The following is a 26,633-nucleotide window of genomic DNA, read 5'->3' on the forward strand; positions in this document are numbered from 1 at the left end:
TATATAAGTATCTGAATCAGTTCAACCTGTAAATTTCTTGGCGCAACATGTGGAAAACATCTTACCTAGATTCAAAGTGGGAAATGTAGTTCTACATAAAGCACCAATATATAATTTATAACAGCTCTCAAAGTGCTTATGTATATGTGTACCGCAAGTTTTTTTTATGTATATTCTTGTCCTCTGTTAAGAGTTTTATCGAGAACTTTAATTCAAACTTGAAACGATTTGTCCTGCCAGGATTTCCACCTATAACTAGTTGCTTTAGGGACATAATGTAATGGTCCTGAAAAATAATACAATAATTTATTAAAATATAATAAATAATAAATGATGCCATGTATTTATAACACAATACAAATGCTAGGAATTAGTCCATTAGAGATACAGCTCTGAAATTTGTTTATTCAATAGTTAAACCAAAATAAGTATATTGAACCAAGATGACGTAATAACGACAATCTTGTCTACCAACAAATTTTTCATAGTTTAAAATCAAAAATGAATATCGCATAATTTTGAGGTATGCAGATTCCCACACGTATTTTAAAAAAGACTATTTAAATGAGCAGATTTCGCCATCGCGGTGACTAAGTAAATATTATGTACGATTTTAATGAGTACTATCACTGTTAGAATAAGCAAAGTTCTTTCATTATTTAGGAAATCGTAATCGAACTTATCGCACACAAACTGCAATGGGAAATTTGAAAATTTTCAACCGGAATTCAAATTACGGAAACAAGGCGGTGATATTGCCACTTAATGCAATAAATATTTTAACATGCTTATGAGAAAATAGATATGTAATTTATTGGAAACTAGAATAAAATTTAAAAAGTATGCGTTGTTTTGTTTATAATTGTATTAATAAAATGGAAAAATTAAATTAAGCTTCAGTTGTCATGTTACAACAGAAGGAGAACTTTAATATTTTACCATTTAATAACAATCATCAGATATTGTGGCAACTCGTTTGAAATTGTGTCAGACGACTTGCCACAATCTCTGTCATTGTTTCAGTCAATTTATTTATCGTATTTCGTTCGGAATTTTCAGTAATGCATATTTTTTTTAATTAATTAAAATAGCCTCTGACATTTGTTTTTATGTTTTTACTTATCTAATTTAATTACGTACATAATTATTTTATAAATAGGGATAAAAGGCATGATTAGTGTTTTGAAAACTTATTTCCAGTGTCATCTAACTGAAAGTATCTTACAACAAAATTAATTTGAGGTTAGACCAAAAACAAATAGAGTGACTCTTTGAGAGTGACATACCCTGGCCGCGACTGTCGACGAGAATGGCGCGCGAGGGAATCGCGCGGGCGGGCGGGCGCGCGGGCGCGGACCGCGAGCGTGGTGTGACATCGCTTCGCGCCCGATTCAATGCAGGACACATCTTTAACCGTGCGGGCGCACACGCTTACGGCCGGAGTGCTTAACCCGCAATATGCGCGTCACATATATAATATTTTTTTCTGTAGTTTCTTCAATATTTTTTTTCATAAAATTATTTATTCTGTTTTCTTTCATAGATAATGTAATCACTACTATGTTTTCTTCACAAATATACTTATAAGGAAGGTCCATATATATTATAATTCTCTTTGAAGGTTTTCATCAGATTTTTCTTTTTATTTTTGTGACAACCTGAGGTGACAACACTCTAGCAGTGTCCAAGTGACATTTGCACAATTATTGTAAAACGAGAATAAACATTTCGTGTTATTTAATTTACAATGGCGCGCAAAGGACAGGTTTCGATACAAGATGTGATCGAAAACGACGAAGATTTTGAGAACTACATCATAGCGCATGCAAATCAGCTAATTTGTAAGTATTTTTTTTTTCATCAGAATTTCAAAAAATGATCTCAAACTATAACTGCGCATCAACAAAACTAATAAAAATATGTTATCGGTAAGCCGAACTAACTTTATTCTGATAACTTTGCGACTTCATGCGTCCGCCTAATATGGTTCCGCTTTTGGTGGTGGTAGGATGTTTATATCTACCTAGATAGCGACCACCGTACACAAGGTGTGAAACCCGTCATAATGTCCCACGTGGGATGCCGCGTTCCAGGATCAGTTTATGTACCTATATGCAGTTACGAACATATTACACTAGACGCCACACACATAGTGACTATTACACTAGACGCCACTCGAATTACTATCGGAGCAGTCTCTTTGCCTACAATATTGTATAAAACTTTTTTTTGTAACAAATTGTTATTTCCTGTAGGTATGGAAGTGTATTCCGAATTTTGCGGACCGTGTTTGGCTACCGGTAATGCTATAAGAAAGGGCAAGATGGAGATTGGGATGGATCTGATAGCCATGGCAAAGGTAAGGTCTCTAATACAGTCTCATGACCTTAAACCTTTTACAGGTGGACGACGCATTATCAAGTAGAGATCACGTTAGATCAAGCAATGTAGAATAATATTAAATGATTGTTCTTGTGTGTGAATATTTAAAAAAAGACCCTATAGTATTTAAACAGGTTTGTATCAAAACGTAACAATTCACGTTTCTTTCGTATCCAAAACGCGCTAAATAAATGTTATATGTGAATTATTTAGTTGTGAGTGAAGTCATAGTTGTTTATTTTCAAATAAAGGATGTCAACAAGGACAGATGCATTAATATGAGTTACTATAAACGGTTTTGATGCACATCGAGTGCGATTCCAAAAATAATGTATTGTAATTAACTCTTGCGACGCGCTCTTGTGTTTGCGCCACTATAAACGCGAGGGGCTATTTTGGCGTGGGTTTGCGCTGCACAAGCGAATTTTATATTTTTATTTTATTGAATACCGTCATCAACTTTAGTGGCGATAGCCTACTTGGGTGTGGAACGGACTGCCAAGATGAATGTCCGCAGGTTCAAATACCAAGGGCACACACCTCTGACTTTTCTAAAAAGTCATATGTGTATTCTTTGTGAATTTATCGTTCGCTTTAACGGTGAAGGAAAACATCGTGAGGAAACCTGCACATCTGAGAAGTTCTCTATAGGAATTTCGAAGGAGTGTGAAGTCTACCAATCCGCACTAGGCCAGCGTGTTGACTAAGGCCTAATCCCTCTCAGTAGTAGAGGAGGCCCGTGCTCAGCAGTGGGTAAGTATGTAATACAGGGCTGATATTATTATTGTTATTATTATTTCAATCAATTTTAATATCCAATGAAAATTATTTATCAAATTAAACTAAGTGTACAATATAAAATATCATCACATAGTTTATACTGTATTATATCATATTAACTGTAAAAATCATGTAAGTTTTATTTTGTATACGATCACAGCAAAGTGACCACACTGCACCTGATGGTGAGTAGAGTGGGTCCGATAGAATTTCGACTGACGAGGGATGATTACCCCTCAGCAGACGATACAATTATGGCGGCCTACTGGAACTGGATATACACAGGCTTATCCCGGAGCGTGCCACACTTACGTAGGTCACTATGGTGGGTTTTAACACCTTCTTCCCCTTTATTCATAGACGCTTTTTATCAAAGGACGGAGTAAAGCTGTGTCAAAAGTTTGTTTCTCAGTGCAGACGTCATGGCAGCCTTCGCAATCCGTAGACATAAGACCGCTGTGATTGGCTAATATTGAGATCCGCATTGCGAAGCCTGCCATGCCGTCAGCACTGAGAAACAGACTTGTTATCACAGTTTTACTACGTCCTTAGATAAAAAAAGTCTATGAATTAGAGATCTGGTGTACAGTGATCGTTATCAGAGCAGATATAAAATATATCCTACTATCAGCAAACAACGTCTATGTCTTTCATATTCTTCGCTCCAATAACATAAATCGCACACAGTGTACTTAGATATATAATTTCGTAAAAGTATTTCCGTTTTGTTGCAGGCTGCAGCCGATAACATATCGGCTCTCTCGCGGTTCAAAGATAAGAGCGAACCAGTTTTCCTCTTCATTGTGGTAATATTTAGTATTATTTAATAGGGTACTAGACACTCGCCAGTTTTTTGCTTCGCATGGATGCAATTTACGTGATGCGGTCACAAGTATGTATAAAAATCACTATCATCTCGATTAAGAGTTTGTTATTTTGGTGATGATAAATTTATTATTACGAAAATTGTGCTAATGATCCTTAAATTTTTCTCGCGTCTGTCCATCTGGTTTTTGGTTTACTTCTTAAGAATACAATGGATTCCGATACTGGTTTTACCTGTTGTCATTTAGGAAGCTTTTTGTGCAATATAACATATCAGCCCTGTATTATATACCATCCTACGACTGGCCACGGGCCTCTTCTACTATAGAGAGGGATAAGGCCGTCCACCACGCTTGCCTAGTTTGAATTACCAGTTTTCACATACCCCTAAATTCTTAGTTTCCTCTCTATGTTTTCCTTCACCGTTAAAGCAAGCGATAATTCACAAAATATACACACATAACTTTAGAAAAGTCAGAGATGTGTGCTCTTGGGTTTTGAACCTATTGACATTGGACTCGGCAGTCCGTTCCACAGCAAACTATGCTATCGTCGTTTCTTGTACAGTATTATCAAATAAAGGTGAAATGCACACTTAAATCCGTTAGCCTATTTAGAGCGAGTTCGGAAATAAACAGACAGATGCTGATCGCAACGTCAGTTATTGTATTTATAGATGACTAAAAATAAAGCGGTCAAGGGCGTTGAACAATGTGCGCTCCTCGAGGGTAGCTACCACAGACCAGTTTTTTAAACTTGCAAGGCGCCAAACAACATTGAGGCTACCGACCCTGAATGACATATACCCGCATATAGGTAACAGGACACCTCTTTGTTTCAATTAAATGGAACTGCCTCGGCGGCACTCCTGTATTTAATTATTATAAGCACTACTCTTGTACCAATCTTTGGTATCAATCTTTGTCATGTGGTTCAGAATTTTGAACTAAATGTCTTCCATTTTCAAATTGTGTATCGAATTGTTAACCAACGTCATGCATTATCTCAGAAAGGCAAGCTAACGCGCGCCATGTTCGGCGCGAACGGCATAGAGCTGTGTCGCATCATAGAGGAAGAGTTGGCGCACATGCAAAAGGAGATCGCGACCGGCGTCGAGAGGCCCAAGCAGGAGATCACTCATTTGCTCCCTGAAGAAGCTGTAAGATATATTCAGAAATTATCCTACGGTAGACAGGTTTACAGGCAAAATTAATGATGATATTGATCCCATCAGTGATCAGTTATACAGTCATAATTAATTTGATTGTTCTACTTTCGATATCGACTCTTAATTGACATCTTATCAGTTGTTCTAAACTCTAGACTCCAGCATATTTTAGCTCTTATAACCAAGTTGAGCAATGGGCATATATTGGCCGAAAAACCAATAAACTTCCTCGCCCTTTCTAATTTCCATTTAGCCTCTTTAAAGATGGACCAACTACGATTACTCTGTCTTTGATCATGGACAACGGTCACTTAACATAAGATGATCACGCAACTATTTTATATTCCGCCAGAAAAAAATCGAAGTTGAACTAAAACTCGAGGAGGAACACCGCGAGACGGTGGAGAGACTCCGCGTGCTGACGCTAGCGGCTCGTAAGAAGAGAGTGAACGAGCGAATGGCGCGGCACGTCAGGAGGATGAACTTCATCATGTTCTGGCCACACTGCCACCAGGCGCACTACGATCTGTACGAGAAGTGGGATATGATCAGTTAGTAGCAGATTCGCTGGTTTTTTTTCCAAATTAATCACACGAGTTTTTATTGTTAAGTACACAAAGATGGTAAACTGTTTCTCATAGGGTGGGAGGGATCGAGGTTCCGCTATTTGATACGTAGTTTGTCCCCCCCTCAGTTTCGCTGGTTCATTATCAGTCCAATGCTGGACATAGAGCTTTTCTGGTCCTAATACTGTACAAGGGTAATATAGGAGTAGAATATCTTTGGTAAACACCTTGAATGATCGATTGTGCAGTCAACCAAATTTTTTTGGCCTGTGTGACGTGGGATCTAAATTCCAATAGTTCTGATAGTTTTCCGTTTTTTTTCTGCAATTCTAGCGTGGATACGTAATAAGACAAGCAATTGTAATAAATTACACTACTTTCCCTCTTTATTACAATGGGTTCAATAACATAAGCATTCTTGTTGAGTAAAAGTCCAATTTAATTTAATCTGTTTTATTATCTATGTTCTCTTGTCAATTGTCAATTCATTATTCATTCTCGCAATAAACAAGTTTCGCGGTAAAAGCAATTGCCGGCCTCTATTATTAGTGAATATCCCTAATACACTACAATTATTAATCCAGATATACAAGTAGGGGCAAAAGAAACCTTCCAACTGACTGAGGAGGGGGCTAAAGAAGCGTTGTACATGAGCGACATCGACCCAAACGAGGCGTGTCTCCACGCTCTTCTCAACGGGGAGGCTTTGGTGGTGATGTTCAGGATGTATGATACGGACAACCGGGACTTTGTTAGTAAGTTCCTTTATCCGATGAAGAATTTTAATTTCATGATTTTGACTAAAAATCTGTCTTAAATGCTGACAAAAGTTTTATAATTTGTGAAGTACCTAGGAACAAATTTCTTTAGAATGCAGTGGTTTCGGGTTACGAATTCTGATAATTATTAGACTGACTATATATAGGTAGGCTTGTTTGACTTTGTTTCTTCTCAATATCAGGCGAAAGACTGAAATTGTCCCTGGTAAATTGCAATGGACTCGTCTATTACTCGTCGATGTAACAGGTAGGCAGGTGCCTACCCCTAAAAAGATAAAGGCATGTGATATTATTCTAATTTTATCTCTCCCGCCAGAACTCCTTCGTCACGCGCTATACGTGGAGATTCCCGAGCCGAAGGAGGACGTTCCTCCAGAGAAGCAGGTGCCTCCGATACCAGCATACGAACGGTACGCGACGATAAGCAAGTCTGCCAGGGAGGTCCGCCGTGAGCGATACGAGGCTAGGATGCAGAAACTTGTGAGTTCTGATGGAATATCAGTTTACAATGTCGTAAGTATTTCGAAAATTCTACGACCTGCACTAGGTCCAAGAGCGTCGCCAGCCGATGATCTAAGAGGGGGCAAATTGATATGGAGAATAAAAAAAGTACTGACTGACTAACTACTGACTGCCTCGGTGGCATAGTTGTATTGCATGCCCGGTACAATAGCGCTCTGAGGTCCTGGGTTCGAATCCCGGGTCGGGAAAAGTGATATTTGGGTTTTTTCTGCTCAGTATCAGCCCGGAGTCTGGAATTTGTGCCCGATATGGCGATAGGCTCGCCCCCTATCACATCATGGGACGGAACATACTTGGCGAAAAGTGGGTGCCCTAGTTGCGCCTCTGCATACCCCTTCGGGGATAAATGCGTGATGTTATGTATGTATGAAAAAAGTATGAATTGTGTGGTATATTCGAATGGTAAATTCGAAAGCATATGTTCTTCCCCCACTGCCCCTCACGGAACGGACGGAATATTAGGAATGTAATTGGTGAATTCATTCGAGTTTCGACATACGGGAATGATCGATCAAACAAAACAAGTCAAAGACTTAGAACTTTTGTTGCTTTATATTTGGCAACTTGTCTCTAGGGAGGGGCAGCTGCCACACCCTACCCCCCCCCCCTCTCCTTGGCGATGCCCTTAACTAGGTCAGCGTCCTTTAAAACCTGTATTGTATCATGTATGTAAATAAAATATTATTATTGTCTTTTGACATTAAATTTTATTATCCATACGGCACCGACTATGCTATTGTATTTCTATTTATGCCTTTTAATTGCCTTGTTTAAAAGTATTCATTATTGCTACAACAGGTACAGAAATTTACATGTTTTATTTCATACAAAACAATAAACACAAAAAATAAACATTCTGACATTTCCTGACATTTCTGACATTTATAATTACATATAGACCAGTTCGTTGGTAATTTCTACACAACACGCTCTTAATGCTAATTAACGTAAATATTAGCGTGAGGAAAAAGAAGATGCCGAGCGCCTGGCGTCGGAACAAGCTCGGTTGGCGCGCGAGGCAGAGGAAGAAAGGCAACGAGAGGAGAAGCAACGCCAAGAAGAGGAGAGAATGGCCAGGATCCAGGCTGGCGTAAGTGATTCTAGATTTATGCCTGTCGACTACTCAGTCTTCTTTTACCCAGCGTTATCCCAGTCTAGAAATCTTCTACCGTCCTACTAATACGCATCTACATCGTCTTCTCCTGCGCATCCTACTCAGTGAAACAATTAACTCCTATGTTGACTACACAAAGTACAAACTATCTCGATTCCTACGTCTAAATCAATAAAGCATAACTATTACTACTTACTATAATGCTATTATGCTTTAGTTACCAGCGGAACCAGAACCTGTAGGGGATGAAGAAGAAATGGAAGGAGAGGAGAAAGAGGAGACCGAGGCCACTGAAGAGGTAACTAAAGAATAATATCAATTATTATTAATAATAATAATAATATCAGCCCTGTATTATATACTTGCCCACTGCTGAGCACGGGCCTCCGACACTACTGAGAGGCATTAGGTCTTAGTCCACCACGCTGGCCTAGTGCGGATTGGTAGACTTCACACACCTTCGAAATTCCTATAGAGAACTTGTCAGTTGTGCAGGTTTCCTCACGATGTTTTCCTTCGCCGTTAAAGCGTACGATATATTCACAAAGAATACACACATGATTTTAGAAAAGTCAGAGGTGTGTGCCCTTGGGATTTGAACCTGCGGACGTTCGTCTCGGCAGTCCGTTCCACACCCAACTAGGCTATCGCCGCTTAATTATTATTAGCAGCAGTAATATTCTATCGCCAACAAATGATAAGATATTAGTATCAGTGCCAAAGTGGACCACGTAAGTGTTTCTCTTTCCGGGATCCATAGTTTTTGTGTAGTTTTTTACACGAGCACGGCAGTCTCTTTATTCTTTCCCTGAAAAAATAAGTTTCTTTAGAAACATACAGACATACACACACCTATTGACCCCGTAGGAGTACTGGAGCACCCACTTGCTGCCATGTGTATTTTGTCCAATGATGTGACAGCGAACGAGCCTATCGCCATATCAGGCACAAATTCCAGACTCCGGGCTGATAATGAGCAGAAAAACCCGATATCATTTCCTGAGGTTCAATAACCGGATGAGGAACCGGTACGACTGCAATGCCGAGGTCTCGACCTCGGCATTGCAGTCGTACCGTCATGCAACTACGTCACCGAGACAACAGTGGCGAAGGGTGAAATTTTTCAAAAGGTAACCCGGTATAAAAAGTCAGTTAAGATATCGGGGGCAATTTATTGGAAAACAAAAACTAAGACAACGGATTAATCTTGAATCGAAATCGACAAACGTTGACATACCTACTAAATTACCTATTATGCGTAAATAATTGAAACATTCATAAAATCGAACAATAAATGTAGATAATTCTCCTTCCATTGATCACAAATATACGTACTTACCTATTAATTTGTTATAACAACAATAAAAGTAAGTATTAAAATTATAACCACACTACCTCCCTATAAGTATCTGTTTATTTTCAAAAAAAAAACTGTAAATGTAATTTCCCCTTATAGAAATAGGGATCACGGTTGCCAAAGAGACCAACAGCGTGTACCTACATGATAAACTTATATAATTAAACTCAATTTAATAATCAAGAAAGGTTATTCGTTAACTTTTGCTTGTATCGTGGTGCTATTTTAAATTTAGTAAAATATAATATTTATTTTCTTCTAACAAACATTTTGTGTCTGAAATCAAAAACTTTCAGATCTACTTCAAATATTTAATCATCTAAATACTAATATGTGAAATCACAGACTAATAATATTATTAGTATATACTTACGTAAAGGTAGACATTCAACTGATCACAGGTAGTGAATTCCATTATAATACACATTTACTTGTAGTTTCTAAATAAACGCTGGTAACTAAATATCACAGAACTATCAAAAAATAAAATGAATATGACAATTTACAAACACCGCAATTTGGTAGCATAAAAAAATATGACGTTTGAAGGACGTAAAAAGCTCAGAACAAAACCAAGCATAGAAGGAATCTAAATTACCCTCATAGACTTATCCTTTTTTTCAAATAGGCCAAAACCGTTGAAAAGAAAGTCGGCTTTCGTACACTTTAAAATTATCCAATGGTTACCTTTGGTCATCTTTACGATGCCGAATTAAAAAGCCAAAAAAATGAAAAATGTCAAATGTTCCAACTTTCCAACCTCAAAACAATGTCACAAACGCGCCTACACAATTTAGTTACGCTATAAGTACTTCAGCGCGTGCTTTTCAAAAGTGGTTACATGTTTTATAATATTTTTGTTGTTAATTTTAATAAATACACAGTGCTGTTTAAGTATAATATAGCCCTACGAAAAAGCAATGGCCTGCGTTATTGTGGGGTGTAATTCTCATTTTTCTCGTAAAGAAAATGAAACTGAAATCATCAGCTTCCATCGGTGAGTAAACAAAAAACCTAATATATTTGCTTAAACCCTGTATATACGTGCAAAAAGTGTTATTAATTATACTTTATTATGCTGTAGTCATATTATAATCTGCTGTTGGCCATTCGATCCAGTCATTATTAAGTATTTTTAATTTTTACCAATTTACGTAGTCGTGTTCAATAGTGTTGTGCTGCATATTCTGTCGATAACATAGATGTTAGTATATTGTAGTTTACTATTTTGCAAAATTGCCTTTTCCTTTCAATATACGGTGGTGTAGTGGTAAAAGCCACTTGGAAACCGTGCGCGAAGGCTAGGGGTTGTGGAAACTATCTGATTTTCATAGTGTGTTTCATACAATGTGTTTCATTGCAGATTCCCCACAGATGATGCTATGAGGCAAATATGGATCGTTGCCATAGCTCGTCCCAATTGGCATTGGAAAAAACAGCACCGTGTTTGCTTTAAGCATTTCGACAAAGTTTTATTAACATTGAAATAAGTTATCAAATCAAATCAATTTATTTTACAAACATATGTGACATGAATAATACCGCTGTGTTTTAATTTTACTGTCCCATTTTAGTAGCTTCTGTCAAATCACACCTCTTGGGTATCTTTTAATCCCTAAGAAAGTCAGAAAAGAACAGAAGGCGTACTGGATTTCCCCTTGTTTGTTACTTACAGCGGTTTCCATTCCTTCCGAAATTTCTAACATTTTCTTAATTTAATAATCTAAATGCTTGACCATTTTTGTTTGAATGACATTTCGGAAGGCATGGAAACTGCTGTAAATTGCAAATGAAACTTGAACAAAATTTAGCTCGAAGAAAGCCGGTAGTTCTATAGTTTATTGTAATTAAACAGCATCTTAACGAGTGCTTTTATATACCCAGACTTCTTTTGGTACTTGAATACTAAATCAGGATTTTGATATCTTTTTTTAGCCTTTATCTAAAATAGCAATTTGCAACGGTTTGTAGTTGACTGACCGAAAAGTGTTTATTTTAGCAGGTCTGTGAATTTACCATAACCGATAGACAAAGCATCTATCGATATCGATAGATATCAGAAGGCATCGCAACACAATAAAATTTCTTGCTGTCTAAGACAGAGTACACTCAAATGTCATAGTGTTACTTCTATGCTTGTCATTGTTCTGAGGTAAAAAGTGACAATTATACCAAGTCGGTTAACGTGAAGCCAAACTAGCTCGGGTTCCCTTTGCCCATATTTTCCGCACGATTCCGACAAACACTGGCATAGAAAGTCATACAAAGTGCTGCCATCTATGTTAAAAAAACATACTACGACATTAAGCCGCTTGACAGCGGGTTACCTTGCGCCTGTGGCGTCACAATTTCACTTTGCTAACGGAATTTCTGGGGAACTAAATACAAGGTGCGCCATCTAATGTTATTTAAAATAAGTAATCGATATCGATTAAATTATCAAACAACGGGCTACTGGCCGATAGATGTCATTATTAAGTAATCATTAATTAATAAGTTAAGCTATTATAATTATTGTCTAATATGTTGTAAATTTAAATTTTCCTATTAAATATATTGTTTAGTATAGCTGAAAACCTAAAAGGGAAGCCGCTGGGAATCGGCTTGTATGGACGCTTCGCCACTGCGAGACAATCTGTAGAAACATAAGTCTTTTAAGAACTGTTGAACTATTAAAAATTATTGGACAATGGAATCGTAACTTTGAATAGAGGTAGGTAATTATTCTTGACTCCCGGAAAATGTATGTATAAAATCCATTGACGTATATTCTATAGACACGAACGTCCTGATAAACTATTTGTTCAAAATCTGTACTAAAATGGCAACCAAAACGTCACTATTATAACCTATTTATTCACTTGAACAACAAATAATTCTACTTATTTGACTAATATTTTTATTCAAAATCAAGTTTACACTCAGACTCGAGTTCTTATATCATGAGCGCCACGTCGTACACAACCACAAGCTGTCAATATTGACCGTACTAAAGTCAGTTTGAATGGATTGCAGTTCAATTCAGTTGAACACAGTGAATATTCGGAACGCCAAATCTAATACGTAGTACATATATATCGACGATAAAACCGCTTTTACTTAATCCAGCCAGAAGCACTAGAAGAGGAGAAAGTGGAAGAAGAAGAGGAGTTCCACTCAGACGTGTCCGTCGAGGGCGAAGAGTACATCCCGCCGGGAGGACTGTTCGTGCCGGGACTCTACTCGCCGCCTAACGACCTCGCCAAGGCTAATGGACTTGCCTACTTCTATCCTAAGGCTAGATGGAACATATTTGATAAATTATTTTATATAAGTACTTATTTCAGAGTAGCTTTGCTGTTGGTAAACGAGGGACAGTATATATTATATTGGCTGTGAATAGGATGCAGGTAACATTATTCAGCTGTACTTAATGATAGGCAGATACCCAGTCCACCAAACGACAAGTTGATAATGATGACAACGACGAATGATTTCTCAAATTTGTCGTAAGTTCAAGAGAAGAAAGTTCAGAATTTTGACAGATCAAATCTTCACAGCCCTACTCTATTTGAACGAAAGATGAATAATCATTTTTGACTCTACTGCTTTTGGCAAAACTAAATCTTTACAGTCCTACAAATATCTGAATGGAAGATGAGATAACATATTGGACTTTACTGCTGGTATTTTAGGCGTAGTTTGGTTGCAGATGGTGCAAGAGAACACCACTATAGAATCCGAGCATTTACCACCGCACGTGTTGGTGATGTTCAACATTGACAAACGCCATGAAGTTCAGGAACTGATGGCGCAGTACGCAGACGAGATACTTGCTGTAACGCATTCTATTCAAATACTTATATGACCTCATAACAGTAGCAAAGTACATTCATAACTCGTTCGGCCCAGCGCCACCCTTGTCTACTTACAGTGTGACACATTTGCTCATACAATTTTAATATTCGTTTAAAAAGTTCTGCTACGTCGTGGCTCTAGTCGTCTTACTCCTTCACATATTCGGAATAATAGGAATTCGTCTATTCGAGTGAGCTGCTGGCGTTGTAAACATAGTGAAAAAAGAAAGAAAATAACATTAATATTTTATTCCCAGAATATATTGGATTATGTGAATAAATGTTTCTTACGTTTCTCGCATTAGTCCAAATGATAGCAAATTTATGGTAGACGTGATTAGACGTTTTGTTAATTTTATTGGTAAAAAAATACGTTATTAAACGTTGCTTGGCCCTACGTTTTAATTAAGGCGAACGGCTTGCTCGTAGTACCTACGTCATTCACTAGTATATACAACGCTATAAAAATACATGTTGCGTTAAATGCATTTTGCAGACGGGCATATTTGTGGGGGACGACCCCAACGCGGCCGAGCATATCGCCTACACGATCAAACAGTACGATAAAATGGAAAGACTCAGGAAACAGTTGGTATTTTTTAAATATGTTGGCAACACACATGTAGATCCCAACTTCAGATACGTAAATATAACTCATTACCTGTAGTACGTACTTACCTACCTGTATGTATTATATGAATCATTTAGTTTGACAAGACTTTCCCGCCCTCACACCCACCACTACAACTCCTGTAAGCCAGGATCAGCAGTGGCACGCATTTTGTGACACCGAGCAGTGAAGCTCGGCGAGTCTCAGGGAAAACTAATATGTCATTATCCCGCAACGAAATTAATCAAATAGAAAAATAGGGAGGAGTTGGAAATATTAATTGTCCACTTCCCTCCAGAGCAATGCGGGTGACAAAATCATGATGTAAGGAGGCGATTTAACCTCAAGGATAGGGACGTTTACAACTAGATAAGCTAGTTATAAAGCACCACGGATAAAATTAAATGAAAGGGTCCTATCACATGAGCTGTTAGATTTGATTACAATAGGTATGGCAAAAACGCCTGAAAGCACGGAAATTCCGTCTAGTCTCAACAAGGTCCATGTAGTATACAACCCCAGATGTTATTTGCATACTATTTAACATGATGTTGCGCTCTTCATGCCAGAGACCACACTCCCAAAGTACGTGATGAGCAGATTGTTCAACCTCGTAACCAGGTTTAGAGCATGGGCACGCAGGAGAATCAACCAGCCTAAATGAGAACAGTTTACCCTTAAAATTACCATGGCCGGTAAGAAATTGCGATACACAGTAATCTATTTCTAGCCAAGTTTTAATTAGGCAATCGCGAACGTACGGAAAGTATTTATATAAATGACGCCCTTTCGAAGATGAGTCCCACCTACATTGCCATTCATTTAATAACTCATTGTGTACATCAGTGTGCGGTTTAAATAGTCTATCGATTCTTAAGAGCTCGCGAGACGTAAGAAACTTTTTATCCATATCCTCTCTGGTTGAGTAATACATAGCGGCGCGACGCTGTACCTCCAAGTCGACAGGGAGTACACCCGCGAGGACAGGCAAAGCTTCTGTACTAACAGTTCTATACGCCTTGCACAAGAATATCAACGCCAATCGTTGACTCTGGAGCAGTTTCCTGCGCACAGCACCGATAGTTGCCCTATCGGCCCATACAGGTGATCCGTATGTAATGCAAGCTAAGTAAGTCGCTCCATAGATGATTTTGAGCGTAGTGAAAGACAGTCCCCACGTAGAGGTCGATATCCTTGTCAAGGCGTAAAAGTTACGTTTTGATTTTTCCCCGACGTTTTTATATGCTCTAGAAAGGAAAAATTTCGTTCTAAAATCAAACCTAAATAACAAACCGATTCTTTCCTCTTTACAACAATATTATTAAATTTTATTCGCGGCGGTGATTTTAATATACCTTTTAAAAGCAGTTGGAACGTTTTGTGAGGTGCGAATGTAAGGCGATTTCTTTTACCCCATTCAGATATTAATTGTAAACACGTATCCGCCAAACTTTCAAGTCCCGATCTACTATTAGATTCTATTAGTAAGAGGCCGTCATCCGCATATCCGGTTAAAGTGCATCCTACAGGTAAGGGAATTGAAAGAAAATCATCGAAGCTTAAATTCCATAAATAAGGACCTACAACTGAGCCTTGTGGACATCCCATACTCAGCGACTTCGACACGGCATGGTGGCCGAGTTTCAGTTTGGATGTTCCGTACGAGAAGTATGAGTAAATTAGGGAATATATATTCCTATAGCAGCCTCGTATTTTTAACTTAAGAAGTATCATAGGCCACCACGCATTGTCGAAGGCACCGGAGATGTCTAAGAAGATACCGAGTACATATTTATGTTCCGATATACTTACTGTTCTTCTAACCGATATTGCCGCGTCTGTAGTCGACCTACCTATGGTAAATCCGAATTGATTTTTGTGAAATACTGGTCCGCCCGGTAGCAGACGAGGGACAATGAGGCGTTCTAGAAGTTTACCTAAAGATGGTAACAACGTAATAGGTCTATATGACTTGGGATCATCGGGAGCCTTGTCGCCACTTTTAGGTATTATTCGAATGAAACCGGAGCGCCATATTCGCGGAAATATACCTTCAGCAATACATCGGTTAAAGACAGATAGTATCGAATCTCCGGCTGATTTGCACGCTTCTTTAATCATCTTGTTAGACACTTTATCCTCGCCGGAGGCTTTGTTTAACGGCAGAGATGCAACAATGGTATAAAATTCATCTAATGTCGCAAGGTTTGAGACTGGAGAGTTTGGCAATTCCGCGGCCCACATTCTAATTTGGTTGTAATAATTGTTGTCATTAATGATATCATCGGGTATAAGTGAATGCAACAGTGCTTCCGTAGTCTCCTCAATACCAGTCGTATAGCTATTATTAAATTTAATATTATCGATGTAAGATAAATGAATTGGTCTATTTGCTTTAAACTCTTGGTATAAAGAAGACCACGGGCCCTCCTTATCTAACCGCGCGGCGATTTTACGCAATAAATTACCTTTCGATTTTTGTACTGCTGCTCTATAGTGCGACCTGGCAATTTTAAGTTCATTAAAAGCAGATGTAAAAGTGTCACCTGTGACACAACGCTTTTAAGCCTATTAAACCTCCTGCGCGCCCTACGAAAAATTCGGCGTAGGTGGACTAGATTTTCGTTCCACCAATCACATCTACGAGTATTTGTAATTGAACCTCGACCGATAGCAACATCTGCACAGTATGTGAACGTAGCCGACATAAGTTCAGCACATGTTTCAGGTGAGAGATCATTGCGAGTAAAATCTCTGGCATGTCTAGCAAATAAAGAGCTAAAAAAGTCCCAGTTAGCCCCTTTAGTTTTATATCTAAAATCATAGTTGTTATGAATAAAACCTTGTGTCAATCTAGGCAAGAATTCGTACACAATCAGGCGATGGTCACTACATGACGCATCCGGCAGGACACGCCACCTATCAAGTCGAACGTCTCCACTAGAAAGTGTGACGTCAATAGAAGACTCGCCCGTAGGGCTACAGTAAGTTGGTGGTGCATCGGGAGTATTGTGAATACCAAGATTCATCTCTGCGATGAAATCTTCGACGGCGCAACGCCGATCGGTATCGGTGGATCGATATTTGCCATACCAAAGAGTAGATGACGCATTAACGTCAGCGCCTATAATTACTTTACGACCTGCAAGTGATCGTAAAACCTGGCGGAGATGGTGTATATGTGGTCCTACCGGGTCCGAGTATTGAAAGTAACAGCTCACTATGAAAACCTTACAGCTCGGATTTGAAACCTCCGCGACTGCACAGTGTGACGTCATGAGATTACGCACTGAAGTTACAGTGAAATTAGAGTTCGCTACATAAATGCCAGCTCGTGAGCTGCTATCAAGCTGTACGACTCTGCTACGCAATCGAGCGAATCATTTAGTTTGTGTACAATAACTAGTCCATGAATCTTAGACCCTAGATTTAGAGTTGTGGATGCCTAAAATTTCTAGCAAAAATAAAAAGAAAATACAGCAGAAGTTACCCCTTTTTGGGGTTCTCGGTATGTTCATAATATGTTATCTTTTTGCGCAAATTTTTTATAATTCAATTTGTCTCACATAAATCTAAGTCTTTATCAATAAAAATAAATTAATCCCGAAACTTTAATAAAGGAGGAACCATATTGTATTTTCTCATTTCTACCAACATGATAATTTGAAATCTCATTTGCAAACATAAGTAAAAATCAAAATAGGACTTTGTAAAATTCTGCCAGCCATTTATAGCAAACATACGTCTAAATTATATTGAAATTCAACAAACATGAGGATTATTTATATAAAAATACATCTCCAATAACCTGCTACCACCCAGTAAGGACCGGCTGGCCCTGATGGTGTCGCGGCGCAGGAGCCTGGCACTCCTGCAACTGGCAGGTTTGAACCCGTGCTACATCAGCGCTGACGTTGACTCGGGCGAGCGCGACTGCCTGACCCTCTTCCCCGTGGGCTACGGAGACGATTATATCGAGGAGGAGAGCATTGAGGAAGTGGAGATCGCGGTATGTATCTTGTATTAAGCTGTAGATACCTTAAAAAGGTAGTCATATGTTCTTATACTGAATACCTTTGTATTAAAAAATGTATGTGTTATCTAATGGTACCTAAAAATTAAAAATGTATTTACCGCCGGGATGACGTATTGCGTGCACAGACACCGCGCTGAGGTCTCAGGGTCGAGTCCCGAGTCGGAGTGATATTGGGTTTTTCTAATTAGTATCTCTCCGGAGTCTGAAGATTTGTCCGGTAAATGACAAGCCCAGACCTCAACATAGATGACGAAATGTTGATTTTGTTACACCTCTGCCTATCCCTGTATAAAGAGAAAAGGCGTGATATTATGTATGTTTTATAATTAAGGCGATACCTCAAGGTCCATTTTCATACATTTTGTTTCGGCTTTAATCTGGGTAACTAAACAAGTATTGGCAAGTAAAGGCCGAAATATCCATGATTATTAATTATTAGTTTTTCGCAACTGCGAGAACTAATCACTAACTAGACGTGAATTTAAATTCTTTACTTGCCAATACTTGTTTAGTTACCCAGATTAAAGCCGAAACAAAATGTATGAAAATGGACCTTGAGGTATCGCCTTAAAGAAAGAAATGAAACACCAACGCGACATCACAAAACCCGATAATATTGGTAATTCCCCGACCAATGACAACGAACAATGTAGTTTGACCTAGATACTATTTATAAACATTTTAAATGTTGCTTTTTTTCTGCAGGCCACGGAACAAGAAGTGGAGAAGGAGGCAGAAGTAAATACTTTACTATTAATAAATAAATAAATATACAAATTATAGTCTAAAATAGAAAGTATTCGCGTGTGTGACAATATCACTATAGCTTCATACTATAACTGGAATTTATTTATAGAAATGATCCAACTGACAAATTAGTTTAATTGATATCATTGTAGACTTAAAATGATGTGTATTTTTAAACTAATGTTACAATAGTTTGTTTTTATCTTAATGTTAGAGCTACAAATTACGTTGTTAGAAAATAAATAGTAGTTATTTGTAACGTCAGAATACAATTTTCGATTTAAAATCAATAGGTATTTAAAGTTTGTTTTTGTTAATTGCTTCGGCGGCGTAATTGTATTACGGTATGACTGCAGTACTGAAGTCTCGGGTTCGATGCCCAGGTCGGGCAAATTGATATTAGATTTTTTTACTCAGTATCAGCCCGGCGTTTTGAATTTGAGCCCGATATGGCGATAGATTCACACCAATCACATCATGGGACGGAATACGCACGACGAAAACTGGGTTCACTAGTTGTAAAAACGTGTATGTGTATACTTAAATTTTGTAGGTTTTATATTGGATAATTCTGCACAACTCTATCTAATTTCAGTTTGTATCTTCAGGCCGAAGTCGCCGACGAGCCGAAGGAAGATGAGGACGAAGAAGGGGAAGATGAAGATTAATTGAATTATACCAGAAATATAAGGCTGTAAATTGTGCTAGATTTTATTTGATTTTATTTGTGGTGTGATACCTCCAAGCCTCTGAAAGCATGTAAAGCCGTTCTGCGCCGAATCTCTCTCCGCTCATGTCCGAAGAATACAATCACTACGTTAAGTCACGTCAGATTGTCTTACCGAAATATCAGAGTGGATAAACAAAGTGCACCTATGTATTGGACAAACACTTGTGCACTATAATATCTTCTGCATTCATGGCTGATCTCCGCTGAGATCGGCCGCCATGACTGAAACTCGGCTAGGAGGGATTCACCGTAGGTGATGACATACTAGCTACAATGTCGTTTAAACTGGAACATAGAGCGGTTACACAGTTTAGCTTGATGACAAAAATAAACATTACGGTGGAACCTACCCAGACAGGCTCTCGCATACGCGAGACCAACCTGGGAAAACCAGTAGGTAAACTAAGAACTATCGTTTCGCAGACGACTCGAACCGCTTGAATTAAGAACAACACATTAGTGTTAATATTATTATTTCGTAAACGTTTAAATTATTCAAATAATACTTTTATAATTTTCTCCCGACGTTTCGAAGACATTGCAGTCTTCATGGTCACGGGAGGGCTGCAATATAATTCGTAAAATAGTTTTATTTTAATGTCTAAACATTCGCGTAAACATAAGAAATCAATATTGAAATTACTTACAACAAAATATTACTTCGACAAATTCACAGCTAGGTGTTGTAACTTAATAATTAAAAATCCTTATTTCCTTACTAATTAACATCAACTCTTAATTATTAATTAATACCAACATGCGCTCTAAGCAAACACATCGGAAAAGAAAAACTAATTAAGGAATTAACTTAAACAAAAAGTTCATTAAAGAGAGGAATTTTAATTCCAATTTCTCGTTTCGCTAAAAATATACAAATAGTGAGTAACTTTAATTAGGTTTAGGGACTGGAGCCAAATGAAAGTCTGTACTTATCCTACATGGTCTAGTTACCTACCTAGGTACCTAATTTTTAAAGACGCAACAATTAGGTTGGTAAGTACATTGTTTTAATTTATTTAGTCAAAAAATCTCGCGAGGACCTAAATAATTTTAGAAAGTGTACCTGCCCGGTTCAAACCTGGCGGCATAATTGCGTTGACTAATAAGATCCATCGATATTCGATCGTAAAGCAATACTCCATCTGGACGCCATTCCTCATACCATTATGCTGGTGGTAGGATAATTATTTTATGTTCGCCCGGATAGCGGTCTCCGTAGACAGTTCCAATACGGTTCCAACAGGCCGGCATAATTTTGTCGACAGTCGAGGGGTAAGCAATAAGCATCTCTCGTCATTCGAGATTCTATTGGACCCCACTGCACCTGATGTACTCCATTTACCAATGCCGTGAACATATAAAAAAAAAACATTTAGTGGAGTCACATAGCCGCGCCCGTATTTCATTATTATTTGAAGTATAAGTAGCATTTACTCTATTTATTTCAATATCAACACACAGCCATTAAAGGTTACACTCTGAGGGTAAAACCTTATACCCGCTGTCTTGTGCGGGTTGCCAGACTTCACAAACCTTCGATACTTTTATAGGAAATTCTCAGGTTTGTAGGTTTTACTCGCGATGTAATAGTCTAAGATCCCGCTGCAGAATTAGTGCGCTCATCGAGTATATGTTAAAAACTACACTCTTACACATATTTATGCTTACAAGAATATATATCTACTAGGTTGCCTATTAAAACTTGGCCGCAAATATTTTTAATCAAATTATTGTTAATTGATTTTTCGGAAAACATTTCATTCATTTGTTTTTCAAATAAAATATCGTCCACTTCATGACAATACACATAAAGACTCTGAAAAACCTCGGTTGCCGTTGCGCACTTGACCGCACCTCTTCGCAGCCAGGTGTAAGCAGGTATGACTATGATACATTTACTCGTTCATAATGTATATTTATTAGCTATACATCAAATTAAAGCTGAATTTTTTCTGTTGATCATGATACACGGTTGCCTAATTAAATCTGGCCGCAAATAAGGGTTGCCGACTCTTAAAAAATGATAAATATTGAAGGTAGAGTGAAAGAGAGCTGGCGCGTTATATTACCAGTCAGAAAAGGATAACATACACAGCATGTAGTACATAATAAGGTTATATTCCCGTGACACACGTCATGTAGCTGTCATGTTTGCCGGCAAACATTCCGATGCTAAATGGGTTAATAAACTTCGAATAAAATTCATGAAGATGAAGGCGTGTTTTCTGTGTGAGAAAAAATGCAATGTACTTGACTTTGGTGATGCATCATTCAAAAAGTGTTTGCTAATGTTATTATTTCGTCGTAAAAAAATATAAATACAATGATATTATATTAACAATTGAATCTACCTATGACTTTGGATATCAACCAGCGTGTCTTAAAAAAATTACAGTTTTAAAGCATAAAGATACAGAAGAATTCTACATGGTTTCTGGGAGATTCAGCTCCAATGCAAGTTGAAAATGTTCTCTGTGATTCCACGAACAAATCTTCCGATAATGACGATGATTATGATATTTCTAGCGATGAAAGTTATGAAAGTGATAGCTTCTATGATAGTGAAAATGAAAGCTCTGATGGTTCAGATTTTTAAATAAAATTTACGGATAGATAAGATACGTTTGTTTAATTTTTGAGTTACTTAAATGCTTCATTTGTATGTAATAAGTTATTGAATACTTGAATAAAATATAATATTTACTCAAACAGTACTTGCACAATAAAATTTTATTTTACGTGAGTAACCCTAATTTTATTTTTAATGGATAGTAATTTATTGTGGTAATTTTTACATTTATCATTTTGAGATGACTTTTTTTTGGAGTATTTATTAAGTTGTATCTACTATTGTTTTAACTGGTGGTTGAGAACACGATCATCAGGCGTATGCGCAATGGCTCAAAGGTGTCGTACAGCTAGTACTCGCTATCCTTTTCTGACTAGTAATCTTACGCGCTAGCTCTCTTTCACTCTACCTTCAATATTTATCATTTTTAAGAGTCGGCAACCCTTATTTGCGGCTAGATTTAATTAGGCAACCGTGTATCATGATCAACAGAAAAATTCAGCTTTAATTTGATGTATAGCTAATAAATATACATTATGAACGAGTAAATGTATCATAGTCATACCTGCTTACACCTGGCTGCGAAGAGGTGCGGCCTGCGCAACGGCAACCGTGGTTTTCAGAGTCTTTATGTGTATTGTCATGAAGTGGATGCTATTTTATTTGAAAACAAATGAATGAAATGTTTTCCGAAAAATCAATTAACAATAATTTAATTAAAAATATTTGCGGCCAAGTTTTAATAGGCAACCTAGTAGATATATATTCTTCTAAGCATAAATATGTGTAAGAATGTAGTTATTAACATGTACTCGATGAGTGCACTAATTCTGCAGTGGGATCTCGTACTATAATCTTTCACAATTAAAGCGAAGGATAATTTGTAACCCGTAAAAAAAGTCAAAGGTGTTTAGATTATAAACCTGCAGTCGTTCACTTATTTTTTTTTTATTTTAAGGAAACCATGTGTGTAAATGACCGTTCATGGATGATAATCGGGTTATTGTTATTCATGATTGGTTACGCAATATCATGTTACGGCGGCACTCCACCCAGCCCCGACACACCCACAACACCAAGTGTCAAGAACAAAACAAGTAAGTAACTCCTTCTTCTTTGATATTATGACTGCCTCCGTTTATTTATCGAGGATTTTGCCAATGTTGAGTAATACGCAAAGACGTTAAACAGTGTAGTTTAAGTAAACATAACGTTTCGTAGTAAATTTGGGCTTGAAGAACTTATCAGACCACTTAGACTATCAAGTCATATTTTTTATATAACGCAGAATTCTATAACTAACATTACTGTTTTATGTCTTTGACACAACTCAATAACGACATTGCCAGCACGGTTGATAAAACCCAATGATTGTCTGTAGGTACTCAATACCAGCCTTGTATTTAAAAGCGAAGGATTTTGATTGTTTCTTAAATGTTTGTGTAGTCCAGATTTTTTCGTGTCGGAGGTATAAGTCTTTGATAGATCTTGAATCTTGATGTCTACCCCTAATGCATGCTGCACACATATCATCACGCCTGTATCGTCGAACTAGGCAAGGGTGCAACTAGGGCATCCACTTTTCACCTGTGTGTTCCCTCCCATAACATAATGTGGTGAGCCTATCACTATATCGGACATAAATTCCAGACTCCAGGCTGATATTGAGTAGAAATAATACAATATCACTGCCCAACCTAGGATTCGAGAACCCAAGACCTCAAAGAGTCCTACCAAGCACGCCATACAGCTACCCCAACGAATTAATAATTAAGCACTATTAAGTAATTATTACTTAATAGTGCTTAATTATAAATTAAGCGTAGCTGAATGATATTTAAAATTAATAAACCATTATTACAAACAGCGGTAAAACATTCAAAGAACCACACAATAGATGCAAACGTGGTATTAGGCGGCTGGCCTGCCACCACCAATCTCACGAAACAATGGACTAGTTGGCTCGATGACTATAAACAGAAGATAGCGGATGAGAAGGCCGCTGAAGCCGCCATGAAAGCGAAGATGACGCAAGCGGATAAGATTAAACTAGAGAAGGAACGAGCGGATTGGCCAGGCAAATGGAAAGGTTGGTAAAAATTGCATCCACTAAATTTCCATTCATTCTTTTAAAATGTGCCAATAACTCTGTTTTATGTAATCAAATTCTGTTTCGTATATTGTAACTTTTTTTTAAGAAACGCAAGGACTAACTTTAGGTACAACTTACACACCCTGCTTGCCTTGGTGTTATAGCGGCAAAATTCAGCTGTCAACTTGACAGTTATGTCACAGTCCAACGCAGAATATAAACTTAAGAAATGATAATAGGTAATTATAATTATACATACGTAACACTAAGTTTGGTAATAACTTTAGCCTTATCAATCTCCATACTTTCTTTAAAAACACATCCAGGTGTCCTTTTGACAGGGTCGTAGCTAGACTTGAATTTAAAGTAGGGCAGGTGTAATTACAAGCAGGGCGGAAATAAAAATGTAACTAAATCTGATCTGCTCAATCGATTTTTGGAGTCCTTGACTCGTAAACGTAAGCAAAAAAAACTTAGGTTATATACTGATTGTAACGAAATTCCCATCAATACGAATAACTCTTACTATGGGACCAACTTCCAAATCGTAAAATAAAAAACCCGCTGCTCCATATATTTTCATTGAGTACTAATGTACAATTTTGTTAATAGGGGACCGGACTATGCCTGATTTTGTATATTATTCTATATGTAATGCTTTTAATACAAAAAAGAAGCACGTCGGCGAAAACAGCATAAAAATTTATTAAAAAATGAGCGAGTAATTCATATTTAAAATATTGTAACGTGCAGAAGTGGGCGCGATGTGGGGATATCGCTTCAACTCTTTCTCTCGCACGCGTCGTAATGCCCGATGACGTCACATGTGGATATTTTGTCTCTTTTCTGTTTTTTGCTAACTACCCCTTCCATCGAAATTCAAAGACTTATAACTTGTTGATTTTTTACCAGATTTTAATAATTCCTTTTGTGTTATAATTTATATAACATAAATATTTTATAATAGTAAAGAACAAAAATGAGTCCGGTACCCTATTATTAAGATAGGGCATTAGTATTTAAAGGTAGGGCATTAGTATTTAAAGGTAGGGCATTCGTATTTTAAGGTAGGGCATTGCCCCACAATGCCCCCCCCCCCCCTAGCTATGGCCCTGCCTTTTGATGATCTACATTTATGGAAAGTATTAAAACTCCTTTAAAAGAACCACCTGCTTATTGCATTTATAAATAAATGTACCCTTTTTATTTTTTACTGCAACTACCAGGTGGTATGCATGCATGCAACTACCAATTGCAGGTGCAATGCAAACAATTTTGTATCGTGCAAAATACTAGCGGTCATTATTCGTGGGTCGACATAACATGAGTGAATGAGGTTATGAGCGAAAAAAATATCCTCGCGGTAATCATAAATTATGCATACAAAAATTATAATTTCAGAAGTCCCAACCTTACAAAAAAGGTAATTTTTTTCTTCTTCTTCTCCAGCGATCGGAAATCCACTTCTAAACACAGTCCCCTAAAGATTTTTAGACCATATTGTTTAAAAAAGGCCATTATAATGCTTTTTGTATTCAGATCTAGGTCCTGGCCACAGCGGTGAAGTTCCTCCACCCTGGGCGTACGCACCCAAAAACACCGGCCTACCTGACTTCTGCTATCAATGGCCTCAACGGGGCGACTGCGAAAAAAATATAAAAAGGTAAACATTTGTAGTCAGTTTTTAACTTTACTTTTTGCCTTATACATTGTAGAGCTAGTATATAGTAGACAGATGTGCATGAGCACAGATGAACAGTGGTGGAGGACAAATTGGACGAAAGTATCTTATGGCCTCGTGGTACATATAAGTAACGAGAATCAACTAAGGAATCAATCCCGTGAAACATCAGCGCACTGAACTTTAAACCGACCAATCACAAGTGTGCTCACGACTCGTGCCTCTAATAATACCGCAATACTATACAAAGTAGAGGTAAAATTAGTTTATACATAATATAGAAATAGATAGATAATAAAAAAAGAAACTATTGTATATCTTTTGGACAAGACAAATCTTTTGATGAAATCATACGATGGATGGAATTTCTGTGATATTTAACATCAATATTTAGCATAGCTCTAAGTCTGTTGTATTTACAGGTGGGGATACAATTCACATGAGAATCGGTGCGATGAATTCATATATAGCGGCTGTGGAGAGAATCAGAACAATTTCAAAGACAAACTTAGTTGCGAGAAAGCTTGCATGATACCACCAGTTTCAGGGTGCGACACCGAGTCTCAGATACTCATGGACGAAGACTATTATAATGTTTTAGAGCAATAAACGGAATAGTACAATTTTGTCGGTTTTGGAAATAACTTATCTGTTATTTTGTTTTTTGTGGACTAAATGAGATAGATGACCTCCTTATGGATCAATCAAGTACAATATAGGAATTGTGGTATCGACGTCCGAGGAGTGGAGTATCCGATCATTATTTAACAAATTTAGTAACAACGGCAAGACTAACGCTATAATATATTATGATAGGACTATAGGCCCCCGCATGCGTA

At 37.6% G+C, this 26,633-nt stretch overlaps 2 protein-coding genes across 3 annotated transcripts; both read left to right on the top strand.

Annotated features, from left to right (window-relative positions):
- Positions 1 to 1,510: 1,510 nt before the first annotated feature.
- LOC115453499 (calponin homology domain-containing protein DDB_G0272472) lies at positions 1,511 to 19,560 on the top strand. 2 transcript variants are annotated; one of them, XM_037439432.1, is made up of 15 exons: positions 1,511 to 1,841; positions 2,256 to 2,359; positions 3,897 to 3,968; positions 4,997 to 5,146; positions 5,508 to 5,706; positions 6,306 to 6,476; positions 6,817 to 6,980; positions 7,981 to 8,112; positions 8,354 to 8,434; positions 12,602 to 12,769; positions 13,185 to 13,310; positions 13,826 to 13,917; positions 17,762 to 17,948; positions 18,681 to 18,713; positions 19,331 to 19,560. In XM_037439432.1, exons 1-15 carry the CDS (start codon positions 1,748 to 1,750, stop codon positions 19,388 to 19,390), a joined length of 1,833 nt encoding a protein of 610 aa, XP_037295329.1. In that variant the 5' UTR covers positions 1,511 to 1,747; the 3' UTR covers positions 19,391 to 19,560. The 2 variants fall into 2 exon arrangements, with proteins under 2 accessions (XP_037295329.1, XP_037295330.1); XM_037439433.1 differs by lacking the exon at positions 3,897 to 3,968.
- A 593-nt stretch (positions 19,561 to 20,153) lies between these two features.
- LOC115453498 lies at positions 20,154 to 26,442 on the top strand. Its single transcript, XM_030182193.2, has 5 exons — positions 20,154 to 20,445; positions 22,980 to 23,118; positions 23,889 to 24,110; positions 25,653 to 25,776; positions 26,217 to 26,442. The coding sequence occupies exons 1-5, from the start codon at positions 20,368 to 20,370 to the stop codon at positions 26,401 to 26,403; spliced, it is 750 nt and encodes a 249-aa protein (XP_030038053.1). The 5' UTR covers positions 20,154 to 20,367; the 3' UTR covers positions 26,404 to 26,442.
- Positions 26,443 to 26,633: the final 191 nt, after the last annotated feature.

This window comes from Manduca sexta, chromosome 16 (genome assembly GCF_014839805.1).
Source record: "Manduca sexta isolate Smith_Timp_Sample1 chromosome 16, JHU_Msex_v1.0, whole genome shotgun sequence".
Lineage (NCBI taxonomy): Eukaryota > Metazoa > Arthropoda > Insecta > Lepidoptera > Sphingidae > Manduca > Manduca sexta.

Coding starts and splice junctions, on each gene's coding strand:
- LOC115453499 (XM_037439432.1), top strand. CDS start 1,748: ATGGCGCGCAAAGGACAGGTTTCGATACAAGATGTGATCGAAAACGAC. Junction 1,842..2,255: donor GCATGCAAATCAGCTAATTT/GTAAGTATTTTT, acceptor TATTTCCTGTAG/GTATGGAAGTGTATTCCGAA. Junction 12,770..13,184: donor TTGCCTACTTCTATCCTAAG/GCTAGATGGAAC, acceptor GTTTGGTTGCAG/ATGGTGCAAGAGAACACCAC.
- LOC115453498 (XM_030182193.2), top strand. CDS start 20,368: ATGAAAGTCTGTACTTATCCTACATGGTCTAGTTACCTACCTAGGTAC. Junction 20,446..22,979: donor AAGACGCAACAATTAGGTTG/GTAAGTACATTG, acceptor TTTTATTTTAAG/GAAACCATGTGTGTAAATGA. Junction 24,111..25,652: donor TTGGCCAGGCAAATGGAAAG/GTTGGTAAAAAT, acceptor TTTTGTATTCAG/ATCTAGGTCCTGGCCACAGC.